This window comes from Apteryx mantelli, chromosome 23 (assembly GCF_036417845.1).
Source record: "Apteryx mantelli isolate bAptMan1 chromosome 23, bAptMan1.hap1, whole genome shotgun sequence".
Taxonomy (NCBI): domain Eukaryota; kingdom Metazoa; phylum Chordata; class Aves; order Apterygiformes; family Apterygidae; genus Apteryx; species Apteryx mantelli.
The window spans coordinates 7,215,922-7,240,891 of NC_090000.1; the positions used below are offsets into that span (position 1 = coordinate 7,215,922).

The 24,970-nt window shown below is 50.5% G+C and overlaps 2 protein-coding genes across 2 annotated transcripts; both read right to left on the reverse strand.

The window, feature by feature from the left end:
- Window positions 1-930: 930 nt before the first annotated feature.
- Window positions 931-3,987, reverse strand: TMEM45B (transmembrane protein 45B). The gene is made up of 5 exons (XM_013950531.2): window positions 3,801-3,987; window positions 3,285-3,497; window positions 2,238-2,422; window positions 1,375-1,520; window positions 931-1,057 (listed from the first exon to the last, which is right to left on the reverse strand). The coding sequence occupies exons 1-5, from the start codon at window positions 3,985-3,987 to the stop codon at window positions 931-933; spliced, it is 858 nt and encodes a 285-aa protein (XP_013805985.2).
- Window positions 3,988-12,934: 8,947 nt separating this feature from the next.
- On the reverse strand, window positions 12,935-17,734 carry LOC106491005 (transmembrane protein 45B-like). Its single transcript, XM_013950530.2, has 5 exons — window positions 17,487-17,734; window positions 16,919-17,131; window positions 15,080-15,264; window positions 13,836-13,981; window positions 12,935-13,054 (listed from the first exon to the last, which is right to left on the reverse strand). Exons 1-5 carry the CDS (start codon window positions 17,668-17,670, stop codon window positions 12,937-12,939), a joined length of 846 nt encoding a protein of 281 aa, XP_013805984.1. The 5' UTR covers window positions 17,671-17,734; the 3' UTR covers window positions 12,935-12,936.
- Window positions 17,735-24,970: the final 7,236 nt, after the last annotated feature.

Genomic DNA, 24,970 nt, shown 5'->3' on the forward strand with positions numbered 1-24,970 from the left:
GGATCTCTCTCTGAATTCACATTAGGGCTGGCAGAGCCACAACACAGAGTAAAGCAAAGTAACTTACTGGATGCTTGCCTCCACGCTGAGCCTTGCCAGGCAAACACCCCATCTCCCAGGCACACCAAAAGCGACTGTCTGCCTCACGTTCCCGGTTCATTCACCCAGCCGCTGAGCACAAACACGCAGGAGAGCGGCTACTTCCCGCTGCTAACAAGCAAAACCTCCCATCCTTTCCACCCTGCTAGAAACACAGTCTGTTTCTCCAGGCAGGTTTGGTCACATTAAGTCACACAGAGTGATCCCACTAATATTTCATTCACTCCTACATCCCCAAACAGTTTTGAGCCCAGGCATCACCTTCCCCCCGTTTTCTATCTTAAGACATCATACTCAAAATCAATCAAGATGGTTCATTAAAGTACTTTATTGGTGATCACATATACTCTGCGCACTTTAAGCTTTGTGCAACCCCCCCCTCCATTTACACCAGCATGAGTGACAGCTACGAGGAGCTTGCTTTGAGGGCTAGTTCACAAGGCAGCTTGGCTCTCGTCTGCAGAAGCAGAAAGGAAGGCTCCGCTGTGTTCGGAAACAGCCGAATCAGCCATACCAGTCAGAGTCCGGGGCAAGCTGGTTGTGCTGTTCACAGCCTGCTCTGCACGGCACAGAAAATTAAAAACTGTCTCTCCAAGGAGCCTGCTTGGCACATGCTACCCTCAAATGGACGCAAGGGAGCTTGCGGGAAGGGGAAGAGTCCTTACGCGTCAGTGCTGTGCCCGCTGTTCTTTCTGGGTCCTGCCTCCCACTTCTGATGCTCCGTTTATCAAGTGTCAGCTTCATTTAACAAGACAAATTAAAAGCCTCATCCTAAGAGCTTTAAAACAACAGGAAGAAGTTTCCACTGTAGCAGGGACACCTGCCGCGGCCTCACTTGTCGTCCGAGCCGCTCTCCGGCAGCAGGGCGCCGCTGGAGCTCTTGCCTTTGCGGATGCACATCCCACAGTCCAGCTCAACATCGATGTCCCCAAATTTCAGCTGGCAGGATTCATTGCAGCTGCAGGAGAGACGGGAACACCATTCAGGTAACTGGGCGCTGATGCTTCTGGTCCCAGTCACCAGGCTCACCCCCAGGCTGCTTGGGAACCCTACTGAGGAGCACCTGCTACTCCCTAGACAGCAGCCTTCCCCATCACATCCATCTAAGCCTTGGACCAGCCTGTGCTCTCTGCGGACATGGAACTGGTCACATTGACCTACCATAGGCTGGATGCTAGATTTCCCACGGTAGCATTGAGTCTAGCTAGTGCTCTTGCCCATCACAGCTCACGCATGCTACCAGGAACAGCCAGGGGCCCTTCTCCCACCACATACCAGCGAGAGACGGCGGAGTTGGCTGCCATGACTGCAAGAGCACCGGCGTAGTGCCAGCAGAAGCACATGGTGAGGAACATGAAATTGCCACGGTCAGTCTGATCCCAACCTGGTCCTCCCCATGGAGGGGACAGCACAAATCCAATCTGGTCATAGGAGGAAGAGATATTAGGCACAAGCATACGTTTGGCTTTATCATAGTCATCTTCACTTTTCCTCCCCTTTTTTTTAACCACTTTGGACCAGCAGTTGCAGCCAGCTGTGGACCAGAGGCAAAACAATCTCAAGTGACGCCCAGATCACTGCCCTCAGCCCCCCCAAGCACATTTATCTCCCCAAACTGTCAAGGACACAGGGGTATCTCAGGAGGACAGGGATGCTCTGCAGACAAGTCCCTCACTCTTAGGGCTTGCAGTACAGCACAGCATCCAACCCAAACACTACATTGCAAGGTTATGGGTTTCTTTGTCCTTCTCCCCAAATCCAAAACACAGGTTCTGAGCTGGGTGATTATGCAAGAGGACTTAAACTATTTACATGTCCAGATGTTTCCAGTTACTTAGAGCAAAGAAAGGAAAATGTTGGACCTAATGAAAAAATATATAGCCATGATTGTCCTCTCCCACCTTTGTGGCTTCTAATTTCCATTTAGCGTGTAGCCTTGTCCGCATTGCATACGTTATGCACTCATATCTCCACAATCACAGCTCTGACATTAAGCCTTGTTTCCTGCTCATACATACTAAAATATTCCAGCTAACCTACAATTTTAACTCCATAAGACATTCCTTAAAGGTCACAGCAGCACCCCTCTTCTGTTCCCCAGCCCACTGCTCAGACGGGAGCACTGCATATGCACTGACCTGCCAGAACCAAGAGCCCTGAAGGAGGAAGGAGCTGGTCCTGAAGAACTCCAGGACGAAGTGATCTCGGATGAACACTTCCAGGAGTGCGCAGAGGGCTCCAGCAAAGATGACTATGGACAGCAGGGAGTGGAGGTGATGATCCAGCGCAGCATCACTGTAGTCATGGGAACAGAAAAGCAAGCCTGCCAAAATTCACACTGCGTTAGAAAAAGGATACTCAGGGATTTTCTTTTTTCTTTTTTTAAACCTGAGTTTTGAGACTATGCCCCAGCTCTTGCTATGACCTGCTGAATGGGAAGAGCATCAGAGTTCCTCCCTGTGTGCATCTGCCGAAGGGTGGGGGACACATTTTTTGTGAGCGCGCACTTCCAAAGAGAGCCAGCTGCTTGTCACCCAAAGATGCACAAGTCCTAAGGACACAAAGAACATCCAACCATGGCTGGGTTCGCATCGAACATTTGGAGAGAAACAGAGAATGGAGGCACTTCAGTGAACAGCCAGTGCCATCTCGTGGCTGCACACCCTACAGCCCTCATCCTGGCAGTCAGCGCACCTGCCCCTCTCCTAGCCTAGAAGGTTGCGTCTCCTTTTCCAGGTCCCAAGACAGTCTGGGTCATCTTTTTGGCCGCTGCACACATGGGATCCTACCAGTACTTCCTTAACCCCACCCTTGGTTTTTCTCCAGCACAGGGTGGCAGAACTGTCCCTACACAATGCCCAAGCCAGGATAAAAACAAGCCAATGCAGAGTTAAGCAATAAAGCTCATAACAAAGACATGAAATCACGACGTTTCCATCTTAGCAAGATTAATCTTCCAACTGAGCTGAGACTTGCACAGTTTGAATCCAGCTTTAACTGGACATCAGGAAAAAAAATACATATATATTTAGGTGGGCTCAACCACAAAACTGGAGCTGTTGTTCCAAACACCACAACAGTGTATCCTTCAAATGACGAGTCAGAACTGCATGTTACCGTGTCTCTAAAGACTCTCAAGGACCCCAGCATTTCCTATACGCTCCCAGGTAACATATATTACTCACCTTCAATAAGCAGAGCTATGGACAGCGAGAGACGATCTAACCCAACAGGCAGCTTGAGTGGGGAATGCGAGACAACTTCCACAATGCCGGAGAGGAGGAAGAACAGGTACACGGTTGTGTAGTGCCAGTGAGTTAGATCTGTCCAGCTGTGCGTCTTAGGACTGTACAGCAGCAGATGGGGACCAGCAGGAACAAATTGCTCGGCCAGGATCCCTAGGCAAGAGGGGCAGAAAGGTCACGCTTTTCCTTTTATACAAAGGGAGAAAAGGGCAGACTTGCGGGCAAAAGTTTCTTGGAGAAGGGGAAGTTGGAGGGGCATTTGTCCAGCATCATCCAGAGGAATTGTAGCAAACCGCCCCTGCACCAAGCACGCTGCCAGCACGCCTGCGGGCTTCCCCAGACCCGACACAGCCATTTCCCACCACAAGCAGCCCCTGGAGAGAGAGCAGCTGCAGGGTGGTACTGCTGTCTTGTTAGTGCTGGTAGATGTTGGGGCAGAGACTCACCAGCCCTTACCTGCGAGAGCAAAGAAAGCTTTGACTGTCCCTTCGAGGACTTCCAGGCGCTGGACACCATGGCTTGGCTGATTCTCAGCATTCGCTTTCCGTCTGAGATACTTCAGAGGGTATTTCACAGACCACCAGAGACCAAAAATGAGGAAGAAGGTGCCCCGGAGGGCATTGCCATTGAAACTTGATGGCATCAGGCTCACTTGCTGCTCACTACGCCTGAAAGAACAAACAGTGCCTGGAGATTATCCCCGCAGGAGAGCTTTCAGGCCCCTCAGTCGCGAGGTTTCTCCAGGGAGCCACATCCCAACAGACCCCAGCAGATACTAGCTCTGTCATCCGCTGCAGCAGGGTAATACCAGAGATGTGAGGTCACCAGGGAGAAGCTGCTGCTGGATAAGTAGCGCGAGAGCATTGGACCCTGACAACATACAATCACCAGGACTTCCGCTGGGCCAGAGAAAACGCGTTGGCATTCGAGAAATCATGGCAGCCACGAGTTTTTAGAAGAGTAACTATCTCAAATTTGTTGCTAGTAAAGAGCAAAGTCCTTTCAAACTAGATAATTAACATGGTGTGAATCCAGCCAGAGCACTCAGCAACCCCAGCTAGCCAAGGCTTGCTAGGCCTTACAGGCTGCCAAGCAAGAGGAATTAATAAGGTAGCCAGGCAGCTTGTTTGGCAGAAGTGCCCCCGGGGGCAAGAGTGCAAGATTCACTGCATGCGCATGGAGGAGAGCATAGCAGCTTTCCATAACTAGCTTTGTGCTTATTCCATATGACCTTCACATCACACACGAGCAGTGATCTGTCACAAGGGAAAGAAATTTCATCTGCAGACGCAAGGAGCTCAAAGCCTAGAGGTAAAAAAATTGCTTTTGTGCTAAGTCAGACCGATGCCACTAGACAGCAAGTAATAGAAAAGGAAGGAGCGGTGTACAGCAGTGTGACTGCTGCTGCGTGGAAAGTTATAACCTGCAAAGGATTTAAGCACATACTCAGGATGTCGAAAAAAATTCAAGAAAGAGCAGCAAGCACAGAAACGAACAAGCAACCGGAGCAGTTAGCAGGGTGGGCTTTTGATGTTACCTTGGGATAGTCTTCTTTCCTCTGGCAAGGCCTTTCTGCTTGCCCTTTGCATACCTCTGTCTCTAGAGAAGGGCTCACCCTCCTCCTACTGCGCAGCCCTTCTGTTCCTTTTCCACAACTTTGATTTACAGAGAAGAAAGCATTACTCATCCCCGGAAAAGCTACCACACCAAGTCCAGCTTACATCAGGAGTCCCTTGCATCACAAATCACATCCTTACTGTGTTTATAAATACCAAAGGAAATTGCTGAGGCCGGACGAACAACTCCAGCACGTTCTCCAAGTCCTCCCACACTAGAAAGTAATTAGCACTGCAAAATTAGGGTAGGATGCGGTGTGGCAAGTGCCTCAGGTAAGGGAGAGCTCTGCAAGACTTCCCTGGTCGGGGCTGGACTGCAGCGCAGGAGCTGGTTGACTTGGCTCAGGCTTTCCCAGCTCAGCTCTGCTGGCACAAGAAGTGCAGCGTCTGGATTTGGAGCCTGTTGTCATCCGTTGCCTCTCCAGGACGCAGGTAATCTGGGCAAGACTGAAGACTATTTACATTGAGTAAATGATTCTTCTCAGGAGGGAAGTCTATTCAACAGCCTTTCAGGGGGACGAGAAATGCCCTGTCCCAGGGGTTTGTTCAGGAATCGGTTATGGCTTTCTGCTGTATTTTGGATGTCTACATTAGCACGAGGTGACTCATGCCCCAGAAGAGCCCATGTCTTTGCTGATTACAACCTGGACGCCTTGTCCAGGACAAACATCCCCATTCCTCAGATGTCCACCTGCTAAAGCAACTAAAAATAAATACTACTGAAGTACATTTAACACTGTACAGTTGTGCGATATATAACCAAATTTGACCATTGTCTTCCAGGGACTTAAGCGCAAGGACAACAGCCTGAAGCTGGAGTCAGGAGTTTAACCTGATCAAGATACATAACAGGAATGTTTATTTTACACACTTAATTGGAGAAGAGGAGTAGGAGAGCAGGAAGTGGCCTCCCAGGGCCCAAGCATTGGAAATGAGAACCAGCACGTTCCACTCGCAGCTCAAGAGGCTGCTCTGAACACCGCCAGCAGCCACCTTTAACCTAAGGATCCATCACCCCTATGCTCACCGCATGTCCTGCCTTTGTCTTGGTTATCAGCAACCCCCAAATCACTCACTCCATCTCAGAGCTGTCCCTAGGATCTCTTATCCTGACCATCTCTTCCCCCAGTATAATCGCTTCACTCTACACTGTAGGGAACCCTGTGGCTTTATAACCTTTTGGCAGCCCAATTCTGCAAGACTTTAGACAGTTCTCACACAACCCCCTTGCTTCCCACTGCCAGGATTGTGGCTCTTCAGCTTCCCTCAGGGTCTGCTCTCTGCTGCAGCAAAGGGGAAGTAAGCAATGGAAGCCAAGAGATTTACACAGCGATTACAAAACCATAAGCTGTATATTTAGCTCTTTGTGGCCTTTTTTTTTTTTTTTGCTGCGCTCATGCCTAGAGCATATTCTGGGGCATCTTGGATTCAACAGAGATGCCCCGAACTCGCCCTTTGGTCAAGCAGAAGCTTTGCTCTAGCCCACTTGAGAAATGGCTTCTTTTAAGAAACAGCCACCATTTTGCAGAGAAACTAGACATGTTTCCAAGCAACAGTCCACTTGCACAGCCCTCACATCGGAGGCACAACAAAACAAACCCCCGCACGTCCCCATGGCCCCTCAACCAGTCCTCCAAGGCTGAACCTGATGCATCTCACCCGCTGGCTTTTCCTAGTTCCGGCGGTTGAGTACATGCTCACATAAAAGCTGATTAAGCTCCGAGTGAGCTGCAGCCCTGGAAAAGACTGCGGTTGAGGAGAGTCGCTTTGGTTATTTATTTTTTACTGTGAGCTAGCTGGTCTGTCAGAGGACTTGAAATATGGCCCCAGTCAGAAGTTATTACCTGAGCTGCCCTTCTCTCTCTGCTGCTTCCAGGCTACAATGCTTTTGCTTAATAGTCATAAGGCAACTGCCTTCTCCCCTTACAGCCCGTTGCACTGACTAGTGACAGCCACGCCGTGCTCCCAGCTGCTCAGCTCCAGCTTTCTGAGAAGGGACACGTTTCTGCCTCATTTCCAGTGTCTCCCCTGCTTTTCCCGAGCCATCACTGCTCCATCACCCATCCAGCAGAACCGCACAACCACAGATTTCTGTTCAAACTGAACAGCCCTTCTGCCTGGCCAGGGGGAAGGATTTGGTATGCCCCCACGCAAAGGTTTGTTCCCACCGACACAGGGCAGAAGGGAGCTCACAGACACATGGGTATCTCCCACGAACACCCACGGGTGCTCTGATCAGCTGGGCATCACCACAGGGCAGCAGGGGTCCAGGACAGCCAGCTGCTGTTCCTGTCCACCTGCCAAAAAGCTGGTCAGACGGAATGCACAAGGCAGGTTCAGGACCTGGCAGCAGACTTTGGAGAGTCTTCACCCAAATATCTCTTCCTGGATCCTCCTCTGCCCTCATGGGGTAGCTAACCAGGCAAATCTCTCTTGCACACACAGTCCTCACCCAACAGCAGAGGACCAAACCCACCTGCTCCCTGTTCTCCAGGAAACCCTTGGCCATCACAAAGCTCCAAAACCTGATAGCCCCCAAAAGGAGGGTTAAAAACAGAGCCACAGAAACCCAGATGCTGCCTGCGATTGCAAGGAGGCCGTCTTCAGCAGGGCCGCTTCAATCCATGTAATCGCAAGCCATCGTTAAAGAAAACCTCCGTTTCTCAGAGGTCAGTTCTCCCCCTCAGCCCTGCCTCTGCCCATGCTCAGGAAGCCACATCTGGCCCATGCAGATGCTCACCAATGTATTTCTCTCTATGGGGAAAGAAAGGCAGAAGAGGGATTTACCTGCAACTTGTCCCACTCCAGATGTGAGCAGCAAGGACCAGTTATTACTCAGAAGTGGCAGATAAAGGGAGAAGCGGTGCGGGGAGGTGTCTCTCAGACAGGATGTTTAGAGCCGAACATCCTGCAGGCCAGTTCAAAGCCCTCTGAGTCAACTGCCTTTCACAACCAGGGCACCTCGTGTCTGCTATTAAAAAAGGCTCCCAGTGTTTGCCACAAAATCAGGAAGAGCAACCAATTCCCGTTCCCATGGTAACCACATCTATTCAGTTATTAAGTTATTTTTTGGATGACTGGGAAAAGATCCAAGAAAACACAAGGCTACAGCATCCTCTGGCCTGGATGGGCTCTGTTGGAGGGGCTGAAGTCTCTGATCCCAACCATCACTGATACAACGACCCTTTTACAGAGCCCTGGTCTTGTAAAAGGTGCTTGTATGCAGGAGTTTCAGGGCTGGGGGGTTCCCAAACCAGAGCAGAGCCCTTGTGATATCCATCTCCCAGCCCATGGCAGCCAAGAGCAGGAGGAGGAAGAGAAGGAGGATGGCCTCCTTTCCCTTGAAGATGATTTGGCACTATCTCTGCATTATGGGTTTGCGTTATCTCTGCATGGTTGGTGGCAAGCAACAGTGGGAGGCGGGAAGAAAAGCCAGAGGACCATGCTGCTGCTGTGGCCCCAGCACGTATGGGGCTGAGCACTTGCAAAAGCAAAGCAGGCAGCTCCTGTAACCTAAGGGGAGCCCATAGGGCAAGAAAGCATAGGGGCTTCCACAGACACACATAGTATCACCCAAACTAACACCTCAGGATTTGCAGAGCAGCTACCTTGTCCAGCACAAGCAGCACAACAGCCTCAAAACTGAAGCACAAAGAAACACAGCAGTTTTCCTAAGCTCCCAGAGCAGCGCTTCCTTGCAGAAAGCCCCCAAAACAATACAGCAAATAAAGCCTACCTGAACTGTGCAGCACCAGCCAGCGTCACCTTCAGAAAAAGAGCAACAGCACCATCAGCAACCCCTTTGCAGGTCAATTTGCTCTTCTACAAGCACTGGACAAATACACACTGCTGATGAACACCCCATGCTACAAAACCATTTTCCCAAAAGACAGCTTTACACAAACCCACTACACAAACAGGACAAGTCGAGACTTTTGGGGAAGCAGCAAGAGGAGGAAGAGGGGAGGAAACGAGGACCAGCTGAAAAGCATCTGCTCCCAGGCTGGAGGTGCTTTTCTCTGCGGAGTTAAAGGGCCGGCAATGAGTAAAGCATGCAGAGAAAGGTTTCTGTGAAATGATGACTGCCGTTAAAGCATGCGTCTGTCTGTTGCAAGACAGAAAGTGAGAAAAGTTGTAAATGTAAGAAATGGTGAGAGAAAGAGGGGGTTCTACTCTTTTAAACTATTCCTACAATAAAAATGGGGGTGAAATTGTGACCAGTGCTTGGGAACAGTGGCCTGACAGTCGCGTACCTGGAAGGCTGGTGGCAAAACCCCCAAAATCACGGAGTGGGTCAATCACACCGTCGCTGTGCTAAAACCACCACTGGCATGAATGAATGCCACTCTATTGAACGGCACTTACGGTTCCTTAGCTGCAAACTGTTGCTGCGTGGGAGAGTATTATGGGATAACATCATTACACGCCTGCTCTCCTCTTGGTCCCTGGGAGAGCCGGCGGGGGGGGATCTGTTGCCCGACCCACTCCAGCCGCTCTAATGTTCTCCGGCTAAATGCCGAATCGCATCTGATTTCTTCTTTTTTTTTCTCTGCTGTAACTGCAACATCCTCTCCCTGAAGGTTCATCAGCAGCCTTGGTGCTAATGAAAAAATGCGATAATGTTTGCCTACTTCCTGGGGGTGGTGGGAGGCTCAATCTAATTAAAGGTTTGCCAGCAGCTTGAGTTCTGCAGATGGATGGTTGTTAGGGAAGTGCAAAGTATTATTATGACGATTACTAACATGGGCTTTCACAAACAGGCGACAGAGGAGGTGAAACAGGTGGTATAAGCATAGGCAGGGCTTGTTCTGCTTCCTACACTATCATTTCAGCCTTACATAAATGTGCCCGTGAACAACGGCAGTGGCAGATCCTATCGCTAGGCGAAAACATGAAACGAGTGGTTGACGGACGGTCTGTGCCAGAGCCTTTGATGAAGGGCTTGGCTTTTGAGCAGGAGGAAGAGGAGGGTGCCAAGGTATTTGGCTGCTTTTGGGGCTCTTGTTTGGGTTCTTCTGCAAGGCCACAGAGGTGAGTCAGCCTCCCCGGGGTTAGTTATCACCTTCAGGACAAACGCCGTCTCCTTCCTGCCTTAGATGAGCAGGTTACTTGTTCCAGGAGCGTCAACAGCCCCCACGCTAGAGCGACACCGGCCAAAATCATCTGGCTGGTGTTGCACGAGACAAAACCACACCGGCCCCAAGGCATCACCCAATGCACCACGGTCCTTCAAAGCTGGCTCACCTTGTAAGCAAGCCATGGGCACGTACAGTAGTATGTTCTGTGCTTGGAAGGCTTAGCATGAAGTTTCAAGATATTGGCTGATAATTTAATTTATACTGTGAGAAACCTGGTTCATGCCCACCAGATGATTCTAAGGTTGTGCCAAACACAATACTCTTTTTAGGACTGTCTTGGTGTGTCTATGGCATAAGAAATGAATGTGAGGACGTCTTGTGGCTTCACCTGGTTGATGTAACTCACTTTCTAATCGGCGGCCTCTGGACCCCTTACCACGCTCCGGCAATTAGCAACCTTCCCGTCCTTGCTTTAGTGCTTAAGCTGTTTTACAAACTTCTTTTAGCTGAAATGAAAATACGGAAATTTTCATCTCAAACCTGGTTCCTCAAAAAGTGACCCTCACCCATATTTTCTTTTCACTTAGTCGTAGGCTGTATCTCTGCTTTGCTGACCTTCATACCTGGGGAAAGAAATGTGCTCCAAAGGAGGAAAGCAAATTAGCAAGCATTATACTGACAGTCCTAAGATGTTTGCAGGACAAGGGAGTTAATGAGGCAGACAGGAAGCTATTCCAAGCTGTAGGTGCTGCAGAGGGGAAAAGTATTTTGTGGCCACACGGTGACAAGGGATAAAGAAAACGCTGGAGGAGATCTTGGAGTGAAAGGAGACTGCCGTTCGATTAACAGCAGTCAACCTAACCTTGAAGAATTAAACAAGCCCCTTCTCACCTTCACACTCAACTGCAACGTGTGTTTTTAAAAAAAACAAGGTCAGCCTTAATCTGTATCCCCTCAGATGGAAACAGCTTTTGACTCTCTTGGACAAAAAGGAGGAGGGTGTTTGCAAGGTGATTGCAACCTTTGCCAGCCTTGAGCACATTCCTGCGTGTTCAGCACCAGCTTTCTCACCGGGTGCTGCCCTCATGTGGCTGTTTCCTGGGAATGGTGATGTTTGTTCTACAAATGACCAGAAATAATTCATAGCACCATGCAAGGCCTTTCTGCTGTTCAATTAAGCCTGTTTCTCGTCCTGGAGGAACTGAGGTAACTCAGTTTGTCACCTTCAAATAAGGTTTTCTTTGTGCATCAAGAGGCAACAGTCTGCAAAATGCTCACCCCAGCTGCTGTGTTAGCGTAACAGCAAGAAGAATTCATGCGGTTTAGAAAAAATCCAATTGCACTCTTGGCAGAGCAAGGATCTGCAAAATTCCTGTTGTATTCCTCAGTCACAATTCATGAGACTTAATTGCATGGCATTTATGAGATGGATTTACAGAGATGTATCGCTCTGCTTTTTAATTCTCTTTGCACCAAGCCTGTTTGCACCTCCTGATATGCAGCACCACAAAATAAATCTGCTCAGTGGTGGAAAGAGGAAATAGAAATACAGGAAAGCTGGCACTCGAGGAAAGCTAGTTAGTCTTTATAGCACTGTTAATCAGCAATAATGTTCAGACTGTAGGCCCCTCAGCCTTCACCAGGCTCTTTGCACAAGTAGAAAGGGTGTTAAAATACCAGCTTTGCCTTCCCGGTGTGCGAGCATACAGTCACAAATACTTGGCCCTGCCGGCAAACTGCTGCTTTACTGTCAAGTCATGAACATAAGCACAAAATCTGCTTCATCCTCCCCACGGCACAGCTAGCAAGAAGATTAATAGCTGCCAAACATCCTTTCCGCCCAAGGATTTGAGATCGGAACAGCTGCAGTTCGGTTTGTGCTGGGATTTTTTATATATTTTTCTTTCATTCCTATAGTCACTACTGGAACATTTTCCTCCTATCTGGGAAGTGATGTGTCCAGTCTCTCTTTGCAACTATTTGTCTGGTAAGGGCAGGCTAAGAACAAACATAATGTGGTCAGCACATTTTTCTAGTGCCCTGGGCAGCATTAACTTTTCTTTGCAGCTTTTCTTGTAAGAGGCCACAGGAATGATGCTGGCTGTACTAAGTCGAGTGATTCTGCTTCGGCTCATAAAAAGAAGGAAACTGCCTATTGCATTTAACTTCCCCAGCTTGGGGTTTATTTTCAATAGCAGACTGCGACGCTTTATGAATTCCTGCTGCTTAGTCACACATCTTACAGACCTTTAGGCTCTCCAGGTCTGAGGACTGGCTTTGTCCAAGCTATCATTACACACCACATAATTTATCATGCTTAAACTTAAGGATATCAACTCAATGAGGATTTTTATTTCACATTTCTTGTCTCTTTTAGCCTTAAGTTAACATAAATTACAAAAAAGCCCTTTAGTTCCAAGCTTTGGTATCAAATTTATGTTGTGCAGGATCAGACTTGGACATTGCAAATTTGATGTAACCTAGCATTGAGTGTGCTTTCGCTCCTCCTCCTCGGGAGGCTCCCTTGGTGCTGAGGTGTCAGAGTACCCGACCACAGCCTGGAGGCTGCTCTGACTTCAATCACTGCAGGTCAAACCAGGGGTGCTTCGGAAATTCGGCTGGCCCAAGGGTGCCGTCTGTCACTATGGAAACACACGTGGGAACCCGCAAAGCAAAGTCATCTTGCAATGCTGAATTTCTGCACTGAATTTTGTTGCTAAAAATCATTGCAAACGGTGCTTGTTGCAGACGTGTGCTGGCACAAGCAGAGGGCAGCTACCATCCACGCACCTCAACGGTGGCACCTTTCTTGGTTGTTCTAAAATATAAATATTTAATTCAATTTTTCTTTTAGAAAGCTGATTCTTTAACTATTTGGAAAAGGAGGCTGCACCCTCTTCACTCTTCATCAGATCCGTTTAAGAAAGCAGCGTGGGAACTCGAGTCGCACTTTTGCTTCCGGACTCCCAGGCCAATGTATAGTTCTCCACCGATTCTCCTGCACCTCTGAATGCAGCTGCAACAGAAGAAAGATAAATCGCAGTTAACCAAGCCCCGAACCTAGTGCCCGCCACCAGGTTGCTCAGGAAGGCAAATGCACTGGTTCTGAAGCAGCAGGAATGCACAGAGGGAGAGAAACTCTTACAGAGGCTCTAAAATGCTTGGTTTTTTTCCTTTTCTTTTGACTCTGTATAAAGCCCTTTGCCTGCACAGCCTGCTCTCATGCCTCAGCAGGCAACGCAGCGTCCCTTGGAGGCTTTCAGGCTGTAGGAGCAGCACTGAGATGGCATAACACCCCCGTCCCCTTCCCAACCCCTTGGAAAAACCATGCCGGGGGCTGGCAATGCTTTATAAATCAGAGTGATGTTGCACCTCCAATACGTTAGTGACTGTCGACTGCCTGGAAATCCTTGGAAGAGAGGGGAGAAAGGCAGGCCAGGTGTCACGCATTCCTGGTAGAGCTCTGATTTCTCTATTGAATTAAAGTTTGACTTTCACCCAGTGCAGGGAAATAAAAGCGGTGTGACTTCCAAGAGCAGCTTCGGGGGCTTGGTGATTTGACTTTTCTCTGTTTAATGCGCGTGCCTCTTGCTGACACTGTTTTGCATCCTGTACACTCAACAAATAAAACACACATACCCATCTCAAGGCTCTAAAACTTGCTGCAATTGGAGGTTGCTTATTCAGCTGTGACTTTGTACGCCAGGATCGGATATTTAGCACTGTGGATTCGCTCCAGACATCCCCATAGCTGTCTTCCCACCCTGCTTCTGCCCAAATGCATGCCCCAGCCGTACCAGTAAGTGAGAGTGTAGTTTATGGTCAGGATGAACACAGCGGCTGCCCAGTGCCAGAAGAAGCACATGGTGAGGAACATGACGTTGTTGTGGTCTTCCTCGTCCCACATAGGGCCTCCCCATGGCTGGAACAGCACGACCCCGATCTGGATGGAAGTCATTTGTTATTTTGGGGAGAAGGGAGTGTAGTGAGCCCCTCTGGCACCCTCTGCTCCACCTTTGTTATTACCATGAGTCACACGGTAACCAAGGGGCTTGAGCCCCGTGGTTTGCCAACACAGTGCTGGACTCAACAGACCCACATTCAAATATCAGCTTTGCAATGAGTTTGATGCACAACCCTGAGCCAGTCGCACATGGGGTTACTGCTTTCCAACCTCAACAGGCATATTTTGGAGGCAAACTGGGGATGATGAGGCGCGTTTCTTCTTGGGGAGGGGAAGTGCTGAGAATGGCCTGGGTGCTTGAACCTGGCACGCCTGGCCTTGCAATGAGCCCTCGGTTTGCATGAATCGTTGGGCTTGACACCCTCGTGAATGAGCTTTGTCGATGGTCATCTCAGAAAGGAGGCAACACCAAGCAAACCTTCACCTTAGGTCTCTCCCGTACAATATCAGGACACGTTTATCCTTCTGCATTGCAGACACCATCCCATCCTTTAAGAACTCCGAATTTATTAGTTTACAAGCTCAGCCAGCCCAGGTTTTAATCTCCAAATAAAGGCCAGTGTGGCAGACCTGGAGCTGAAAAAGAGGAGGCTCACAATTTCTTTTCGGTGCCTTAGTTTTGGAATCGGTTATCTAACTAATTTCATTGCTTCTCCAGCTATTGCCAAAGCAATCACATGGCCACATCTTTACTCAGCCATTTCACTGCGTGGTGTGGGTTACATCTTTCCACTAAACCAGAGGGAGTGCTGCGGAGTGCATTAGACACATTAAGCAATTAGTACTTGGATGTTAGATACTGTAAAATGTTGCTTGCTCACTGAGAGTACTCTTTTCCCCTCCCTCCGCCCCCCAAGAAGCTATAAGCCAAGACAAACAGCTATTTCATCAGTAGCAGTCAACAGAGATGACCTGCAATAAGTAAATTTTCATGCTAGGTTATGATCTATTTACGAAGGGAGCCTTGCAAAATTATCCTTTAGAGAAAACAGATTGATATGTGATGCACAGCTTCTCTTTTCCATTTCACCCCTGCCTCAGCGGTCTGCTCCACAAGAGAAAGAAGGTTTTACTGACCTGCCAAAACCACGTTCCCTGGACAATGGTGACGCCAGCTCTGAACAGCTCCAGGACAATGTTATCACGGAGAAAGACTTCCAGCAGGATGCTGGAGGCCCCTGAAAATATGGCGATGAGCAGCAGGGAGTGGATATGCTGATCCAGCATGGGGCGGTGAAGGACGTGATAATAGAAGAGAAAACCTGTCAAAATTTGTACCACACTTAGAGGAGCATTAACAATAAAAAAACCACAGCCACTTCGCTCTTGTAGAGTAAATTGGTTCCACCTACATCTCAGAATGCTTTACTGGAGCAGAAACTTGAGCCCCATGTATATAAAATCAGCAAGCTAAAGGACAGGGAAGTGAAATGAATTCCTTAAGGTCCCATGGGCATGAGTGGCCACAGAGAGCACCCAGCTCCCTTCCGAGTCCTGGGCTTACAGCACACAACACTGCAAGACCACTCGGTTTTCTGCTGCACGTTTTTATTACTGCTAAGCATGTAGCAAAATTGCCTTTTTTCTCCATGATGGAATTTATGGTATGGTAAGACAGGAAGAAAACCTGCCTGGTCAGCCTGGAGAGGGGTCTCCACATGAGCAAGGAGACTCAGCGTGGCACCTGTCACTCCAGTTCTCCCAGTCACAGCCTCTAACTCAGTGCAGCAAGATGAGAGGCCCAGCCTTTGGTGGGGAGTATCTGGGCAATACTGGCACAAAAGGCAGAGGCAAAGGACAGAAGAACGGCATTTTTCTTCCTGTGTCAGTGCCATCAACCTCTTCAGATCACCCTCCCTCTCAGTCAGATTCCTGCTGTGTCCTGCTTTTCCATTACTTCACCTTCATCAATTTCTTGGCAGCTGGAAATCATGGATTTCCTTCTCTTACATACCAAACATTACCTTTTGAATTGTCTGTGTTGCTTCTTCAAAGCAACTGGGGTTAGGGAAAGGCAAATAACACAAGACACTCCTTGATAAAGAGTTTTCCTATATAAGCAAGAACTTCATTTCCTAGTGTCCTTTCCTTGCCCTGTTTGATCTGAGAGAGGTCTGAAATTGTGGCTCTCAACTTGCAAGGTAGTCTGAAGAGAAAATGATATTCACGATGCGCTCAAGCCAGTGAATAAAGTCACTTGAGTTTGCCACGTGCAAGGCAAGCAGATGAGGATGGCGCTGCCTGCGGTGCAATGGATGGCTCTCTGGGGAAACACACGGCGCTCAGACAGCTCTGTGGCTGCAAGACAAATGCAGCGTCCACCGGCCATTTATCACAGCAAGGAAACTCAGCCTGCCGTTTGGTACCCTGTCGCCTGAGAAACCCACGGCACGTACATGGCAGTAATTAGGTGGCAGCTGTTCTTCAAAGACAGAATCTGGGTTTTACCACCGCCAGGCAAAGTGTAGCCATTTCCGCCCAGAGCCCCTCAACGTCACGTTTGCCATCAAGCACGCTGGTGTGCCCGTCTCTAACGATGGTCTGTGGGTCACTTTTGGGAAAGCATTGGGGAGATGTGTCCTGCCTTCAGTTGCCTTCCCCAGCTTGCATCTGTGCTCAGCTGCTCGTCTACTGCTGTGTAGGAAACCATCCAGAGTATGGGGACCACCTGAATTTTTCCCTCTGGCTTGTATCTCCAGCCAGGCCCTAGAGAAGAGATCTGACAGGCAGAAGGACCTATTGATGCCTGCGCTTCCCATCGTGCTAGAGACAGTCCTCAGTAATGTCTCAGACCCAAAAGTGCCCTAACTTCAGGGACATTCAGAAGGATATCTCAACCTGGCAAATTTTGGTCCCTCTCTGCCTCCCCATCACACATCCTTCCCCTGATGAATGAACATGTTGCCTTCTACCAACCTTCAACAAACACAGCCACAGAGAGCATGAGGCGATCCAGGCCCAGCGGCACCACCTGGGAGAAATAGGTGAAGATGTCCACCATCCCCGAGAGGCCGTAGAAGAGGTACATGGTGGTGTGCTGCCAGTTCATCAGCTTCACCCATTCGTGATTCTCCCCGCTGTAGAGATACAGGTGTGGGCCGTCGGGGACGAACTGCTCTGCCAGCATCCCTGCACAGACACACGAGATCACGGCATTTTCCTCCTGATGGACTGGTTTACACACAAGGATGGGTGCTGCTACTCATTGCTGCAGGGAGTTTCTGAAGCCAAGAGCTAATGGTTTGGGGTTAGGGAGAAAGGACTGCCTGTATTAATGGTAGCTCAGCTTTGGGAAAGGTCATGAGGCTTGGTCTTCTCACATCAATGTCTACTACAGATCAAGACAAAACAAGTATCAGGGACACCTCCTTCCACGTCTGGACCATTCTCTCTGGAGTACGGACACAACGACTATATTGCAGTCATCACTACAGGATGGGAAGATACCAGCACATCTACTAAAATAGGCTGATATAATCCTTACCTATTAGAGCAAAGGTGATTTTGACTCCCCCTTCAATGGCATCTGCACACTGGAAACAATCATTTCTGCGGGACTTCTTATTTGCTTTCTGGCTGAGATGTCTCAGTGGGTATTTCACCGACCACCAGAGCCCAAAGAGGAGGAAGAAACTGCCCGGGAGCGCGTGACCCTTGAAGTTTGCCATCCCCGATAACTTCTTGGATCTAAAAGGCAAAGAAAAACAATGTCAATAAATAGCCTATGCTGGTGTTTGACATAACACTGCAAAAGCCTGAAGGTGGGTTTGATCCCTCCCAGGAATGGGATTGCGCTTTTCCTGCCCTTCAGCAAGTATGAGCAGCATCAGCGCAGAGGAAGGGCAGGCTTGGTACGATCAGGGAGGGAAGATAATATACAAGAAAAACAAGGTTTAGGGGTTAGAAAAAAATAGGAGAGCTTTGTTCAGCTCCTGCAGAAGGAACTGAGCGGCCACAGGAGTGGATTGCTATGTCTGGAAAACTTCTAAATTCCTGGAATGTTTTCAGCTCCTAGGGGGGAGCTGAAGCATTTTGTTTAAAACATACCTACACCTTGCTTTAAAAAAGGCTCCCCAGCCAAACGCCCTGAAAACAACAGCTTGCTCCCTGAGTCACCTCTTCCTCCCAGCCCTTCTGCTTTCTCCATCACCTAACGCAGGGTTTGCACGGCGCGGAGCCCAGGGCTCACGCCGAGTTGCTCAGAGCTACCAGGAGCTGCCCCAAAGCCGTAGGGCTGCAGGGCGATCTCCTCCCCGGCAGCCCACGCGCCTCTGTGCCCCTTCGTCCTGGCGCGCATGCATGTATAGTTATGCAGCTGTGCCAGGGGACCGGTTTCCAAGGAGAATTAGAACGATTAAAACCCAGCCGGCTCCTGTTTGCCGTTTGCTGGTTTGCTTAATTAGGTGGAGAAACGATTAGCTCTTTGATGTGGTCCCGAGCAATATGTTCAGGGGCACGCCTTGGCACGGTTACAGGTCCGTTGTGTCGGGCTGGTCAATTAGGCTTTTTTAATTGATAGCAGAGGCTGTGCTGCAGGTGCCCACGAGTTCCTCCTCGGATTAATACCGTTTCTCTCTGCACTGCGGTGCAGCTAGTGCTTTGCAGAAACCACCGCTCTTGTGACTTGGATTTGGTCCATCGGAATAGCAAGAGGCTGGGTAGCGTGGTGCTAAACCCCACCCGACAGCAATACAAGCCAAAATGTGCTCTTTTTCCGATGTTTCCTGCCTTCCGTATAGAGGATGGTTGGGGATCAAGGCTGAAAATGGCTTGTTGCTGCCAATCTTTGAGAGCGGAGAGCAGTTGCAGTTGCTTTATTTGAACCTGCTTGCGGGTCAGTTCATTCTGGGGACACTTTGCCTCCCTTAAGTTCATTGCCGCGGAGCGAGGTCCTATGCAGACGTCGTCTCCTGCACTCCGCTATCCCAGGGGCAGGTAAATGGGCGGATCGGAGCAGACCTGTCCAAGCAGCGTCTCCAGCCTGCCTGGTCCGAACTGGTTTAAATAAACCAGTTAGTTCAGCACCTCGAGGGAAGCAAACACTGCTTTCCTGTACAAACACCACCCCGGTGCGTGCAGCTACGTGCAGCAGCGGACACGGTCTGCTGACTTCCTTCAGGCTTGCACCTTACACCAGGTTTGCGCCCTTGCCGCCACGATCCTGCCTTCACTGCCAAGCCACCACCAAAGAGCTACCGTGAAAAATGTCACGCAAATTCCGGGGCAGCATTTAGGAGGGAATTTAATACTAGGGTGGAACTAGCTGTGCAGAAACCCACTCTCTTCCCCTGTCTTTGACAGCAGCTTTGCAGCCGGCTGGTAGCAGCACTGCGAGGCTCTGCCTTGCTGTACAACTTAAAGGGAGAGATTTATTGACAATAGGCACATTGGGCCATTGAACACAAGATCAAACAAAGACGCTGTTTACCAGCCATGCTAGCACAGTCCGATAGGTGAATACAATAGTCTCGTTAGGCCGTTGGAGGAGACGACCAGGTCTACCTTGTGCTAAAGGGAGCAACACGCCCGAGCCAAGGAGATGGCTGAAAATCTGTTTTTTGGGTAAACAGCGAACCACTTCACATATATATAGTAACATAATAATAGGTTAATTAAACAGAAAGCAGAATACCATGGCAAGAGAGCAATGTTGCAACATCATACTGCATTAATGCTATAATTCCAATGTTATAAAGCCATGGCAACAGTATTATATGTCACATATATATTTCCATGAACTGGCACCAGCAGTTCTGTTTTAAAGCTAGGTGTTTAATAGGAACTGATGGCTTTCCACATGACATGGTCAAGATGTTATTACCTAAAAGATACTCTGATTAATCGAAGTGTGGTAAAATACAGGTCGCTATTGGCTCTTAAACTAAATACAACCTGCTCCGAGCTCACGATGTGCTCAGAGGAGCACGAACTGTGCCCCGGTCCAGCCCGCACCTCGGCCGCTAAATAACCTCCCAACTGCCCGCGCAGCCCCGGCCGCCTTACCCTGCCCGGGTGGCCGGGCACCGGGGAGCACGTCTGCGGCAGGCGGCTGCCCTCGAGAGCCCCGCCGAGCGCCGGGTTTCTGCCGCCCGCGCCGGGGTGGTTTCTCGCTAGCAGGAAGCAGGACGTGCAGCCGCTTATCTGGAATGCGTGACGAGGAAAACGATTTCTTCGGCCTCCCTTCCTGCTCAGAAAACAAGCAAAAGGTGAACGCTGGAAAAACAGCGTTTTCAACCGTGAGCTCCTGCAGAACGAGCGGCTCGCGTTTATCCAGGTGGCTCTGACTTTACTTGCGATCTACCACATTTGGGAAAAAAAATAAGCTCAAGATCCAGTTGATGCTGGCGTTCGTAGCCACAGAGCGCTCTGCCACCAACTAAAATTATAGGGCATCACCAGAAAGTGCGACTTTGCCCAGTTTCTTAACGTGCTGTTTCTCCGTCATCTAATTTGGGTGGCCGATAACGTGCCTGAGTTCCCACTTGCTTTTAATTAATGCACTTTGCCCCCCGGTGTGTTTATTACGATACCATGCACTACACTGGCTTAATGATTTACTGTTTCATCTGCTCTTATCGCCTCGCAAAGGAGTCCATTTCTCCTTGTTTTAAAGCTAATTTGCCAAACTGCCCAGCGAGGGCTCCAGAGCCAAAGCGAGGATGGTGAGGAACCAGACAATTGGAAGAACCGGGCGCATTTAACCTAAAAAAAGATGACCCCAAGGGCAGATGTGGCAACAAGGTCCAAAACTGGAGGGCTGCTCTCCGTCTACACCAGATTCAGCTCCCCTCGTGCTCTTCTACTCCTGTCGCTTTACTGTGGTGGCCACAGATGACCTCTTGGTGGCCACATCCTGGGCTCTCAATGTTTTCCAAAGGCCTCCTTTGCTTCACCAGGTCCTCTGTAAAGGTTTTTTTGGATCACTGATAATGATTCAGTCAGGGCACTGTTCCCATTTGGAAATTAAAGTCTAAAGTCCCCTATCAGGAACAGCTCACAGCCATCACCTGTGCAATTCGCTTTGCCCTTCGACCTGCACAAATCAGATGGTGAAGGCGAATCTGAGATATCTGGACCTGCTGCAGGGCTGTGGCAGCGTCCGTCCCAGGGGAAACGCTGACTTGGCAAGGAAGGGAGACGTCTCCGGGTGTAGTGACGTCTGCGCCAAGCCTGGGTCTAACGTTGGGCATGGCACACGGGCACAGCACACAGGCACATCTGGAAGCAGCGCAGCTCTTTCCAGCCCTCTTGAGCTGTTTTTGGCCTCCGCCTGCTGCATCCGGCAGTGCAGGAGAGCGCTGAGGCCAGGTCTCAGAAAGAGCTGAGGTGCTTCAGCCCCCAAATCCTCCTCCTCAGCCCATTTCCTACCCCGCGTGTTCTCCACTTGCATCGCATCTCCCTGTGTTTGAACACAACACATCCCCCTGGCCCAGATACTCTGCAGGAAAAACCAGGCCAATATGGGCAATATTTCCTGGAGAGGAAGACATGGACATGAGACTAATTATACCTCCCCAGACGGAAAGATTACAAAGGAGACGTCCAAGAGATGTCAAGAGAAAAAGCAACTTGTGCAAATAGAAGTTCTCCTATCTCATTCCCATCCTTCCCCGGCCCTGTTCGCAGTCTGTCCGTCTGCACTTCCCCGCTCCGCAGCAGTGAGCATCCATTACCAGCGCCGTCTTACTCGTCTGCAAGGGCTGGGGAGTGCTCGTAATCATAGGAGCACGTCCATTAGTTCCCCTAGGAGCTGGTTCCCTAATGCATTAATGTCAGTCTAACACCCCTCTCCAAATGATTTTATCCCATTATCATCGTTATATCTCTGTCTCCATCTGCACCAACAAGTATAATGGCAGCATCGAACAATCATGTTATTTGCTACTAATACCGACTAGCCTGGCTCCGCCTGCAAAACCAGGAAAGCAACTTCTCCGCCTTTAAAGGATACTTTGGGGTTTTAGCCTTTAGGTTAAAAAAATGCCATAATGATCGGAGCCTGCCGGGCTTGATTGCGGGAGAAGAGCTGAAGAACCGCCAGGTATTGCAGGAGCTTGTACAGAGACCACTGAGAGGCACCAAAGCTAGACCAAACTAATCCTAAAACAAAGCGCTGCTTTTTCTTCACTTTATTATGTGCATGTGTTTATTTGCATTTTTAAGGAAACCAGAGCAGACTTTGATAACGACCTGCCTTAGAAAATGTGCGTTACCATCTTAAAAACCTGTTCTTTCCCCTCTTCTCTGCATCGCTGCTACAAGATTGAAGTGCTTTGCCAAGGGGGTGGTTGCCATGGGACTCGGCAGACGCAGGTCTGCCCAGAACGGGCATTATTTGCCTAGTGAAAGGAGACCCCTGCTCCTGCCTGCAGTCCCCAGGAGCTGTTTTAAGACAGATCCATAATACGATACTGATTAAATGCTTCCTTCAGCTGCCTTTGGCATCATTCAGAGAAAACTTTCCAAGACAAATGTGATACAGCTATTAAAGAAGCCACTTTGATTTCAATATGCTGAAGGTATAGCCAACTATTCACCTTAAATAGACACTCCTAAGCACGAGGGGTGCCTAGGTTTATTAGGTAGCTGTGGCTCTCGTATAGAAACTTTTGGAAGCGCTCTGTGTACCTGTGGTTGCACCTCGTGCTGGAAAACTCACGTCGTTAGCCTTTAAGGACAGGCAGATAGGCAGAAGGAAGGAGCCTTTCCGCTCTTTTTGATAAGGCTCTGGACTGACTTTGCTGCTATAGACCTGCCCCCAACAGGCATATTTTCAGGCTGCAGATGAGCAATTCCTGCGGGAAGGGCAATTCCGCGGGAAGGGGAGAGTTTCTGCTCCGGCGCACGCAGCCGGGATTTCGGCCCAGCTGCGACAGCTCCCTGGCGTTTGATCCGGTTGGAAGCAGAGCAGGGCGCAGGAAGGGCTTGCGGCAGCTCCCCGGCCTGCTTGTCCCCAGTCGGGACCCCCTGTTACTGTCACGTGAAAGGAGGGAAAGGGGTAATCAACCTTTGCCCACCAGAGCCCTCCTCAGAAGGACTTTCACTGAGTCAGGTTCGCAAAGTTGATCAAAATAAGCAATTTATTAAAGCAACAGATCAACAGGTTCAGGTTTGCCGGTGATAAATGCACTTACTGTAACAAATTCTACTTTTTCTGAGCTCAGACTGATAATTAAGCGCTTTCACCAATGGTGTTTTCCCCGGGGTAACGTCCGACATTGCTGGAGGCGCAAACCTTACCGAAAAGGCGTCGCTGTTTTGGGGAGGAGAGAGAGGTCCAGGCCCGTCGACCCGTCCGTAGGTTGGTGTTCTCGTCCTCCAAAGGGAGGATCGTTTACGCGCTGAATTTATACTCTGGGCGAGGTGGGGCCGAGTCAAACACCGTGGCATGTCTGGTCCTTGCCGAGCGCGGCAGAGGGTGTCAGTGGCTGCTGCCCCTTTTTTTTTTTTTCCTTTTGCCCCTACCGACAGCACCCGGCTGCTGCGAGACTCCCGCCTCGCCCCAGGTGTCGTTTTGGGTGGAGCGATGGTGAGACCTCCGTCTCGCCCCGGCGCTGCCTCACCCCTCGCCAGCACGGGCGTCGGACCGCAAATCACCCCGTGCGCCCACCGCTTGCCCCAAAGCAGGGAGGATCACAGAAAATCACAGACCTGTATCCCAACACCCCACCCCCCGCCTCCGCTCGGGCCCGGCTTATCGGATTTATTTTCCCACTTCCTCCTCGGAGGCGAGTGACAGCTCGCTGCCAGGCTGCCGGCTCGTGTCCCCCCTCCCTGCATCCCTCCCCCTGCATCCCCCCGGCTGCATCCCAAGCTGGGCAGGGGCAGCATGAAGCTGCCCCCCGGGGGGGTCCCTGGGACGCCCCAGGGCCATTTAGGAGGGAGCCGGGGCAGAGCCCCCGCTGCCGGCCAGCCCCACGTCTCCCACCCCGGCTGCTGGCTGCTTTCCGAAGGGAAAAGGGTCCAGGCTCGCCCACCCAGCCCCGTCCCCCTCCCCACGGATCGGGCTCAAGCGCCAGCCGCGGGGGACCCCATGGGCCAGGGACACCTGGGGGAGGCAGGCGGGCTCCCTTCCCCTCCCGGCTGCGGGGGCGATTTGCACCATTTGGGGTGATTTGACACTGCTTTTCCCCCTCCTTCCCAGCCCTTTCCCCACGCGAAGCCCCTCGCCGGCCCCGGCGCGTTACCTGCCGGGCGCTGGACGGCGGCACCGCACCTGCGCCCAGGTACGCCGCGCTCCTCCCCGCCGGCCCTGCCTCCTCCCCGCCGCTGCTCCCAGCCTCCCTCCGGCCCCCCGAACCCCGGCAGGGGAAAAAAAAAACCAACCAAAAAACGGGTGCTTGAATTCGGTGCCTTTTCCCCAACCTCTGCTGTGTCGCTGCGACACCCTGACTTGAAGAACAAAGTAAAAAAATTCGGCTAACCATCTCTTTCCAAGCCTTTACCCCAAAGCTGTTTGCTGTCAGTGCATTGCAGTGATTGCGGCTCCATCAGATCCCTCCTCCCCCCCCCCTCCCCGTGGGCAGCCCGGGCCGCGGTGCAGCCCCGACGGGGACTTCGCCCCCCGAATATTTCCCGCGGGGGCCCGCTGGCCGCGGCGGGGAGGCAGCCTGCCGCAGGCATTCGTTTCTTTGACCGCCTGCCTTTTCCCCCGTTTCCCGCTTTGCGATAAATCCCCCGCCAGGGATAAGCCATCATAACCCCATATTTCAACTCGCAGTGCAATTTTCTGACCGGGCCTCCTATAAAATGCAGTTTATTCTTAATAATACTTTCCGCTTTCATCTCCGGCTCGGCAAGTGCTTTGCAAATGTTAAATAATTAACCCCCACGACACCCCTGGGAGGGAGGCAAGTATTATTAGCCCTATTCGTAACAGCAGCCCTGCCAGAGCCTTCTGCGTAGGAGCCCTGCCAGCCCGCGCGCTAGCGCACCGTTACGGAGCGGCGCGGGAACGTGGGTCCCCGG

What these genes read in the sequence shown, in the direction of transcription:
- TMEM45B (XM_013950531.2), bottom strand. Translation starts at nt 3,987, where the DNA reads ATGCCATCAAGTTTCAATGGCAATGCCCTCCGGGGCACCTTCTTCCTC. An exon ending in AGCTTTCTTTGCTCTCGCAG is followed by an intron (nt 3,498 to 3,800) that starts GTAAGGGCTGGT and finishes CCTCTTGCCTAG; the next exon opens with GGATCCTGGCCGAGCAATTT. An exon ending in AACTCCGCCGTCTCTCGCTG is followed by an intron (nt 1,058 to 1,374) that starts GTATGTGGTGGG and finishes TCTCTCCTGCAG; the next exon opens with CTGCAATGAATCCTGCCAGC.
- LOC106491005 (XM_013950530.2), bottom strand. Translation starts at nt 17,670, where the DNA reads ATGGCAAACTTCAAGGGTCACGCGCTCCCGGGCAGTTTCTTCCTCCTC. An exon ending in AGGGAACGTGGTTTTGGCAG is followed by an intron (nt 13,982 to 15,079) that starts GTCAGTAAAACC and finishes ACTTCCATCCAG; the next exon opens with ATCGGGGTCGTGCTGTTCCA. An exon ending in AACTACACTCTCACTTACTG is followed by an intron (nt 13,055 to 13,835) that starts GTACGGCTGGGG and finishes CTTCTGTTGCAG; the next exon opens with CTGCATTCAGAGGTGCAGGA.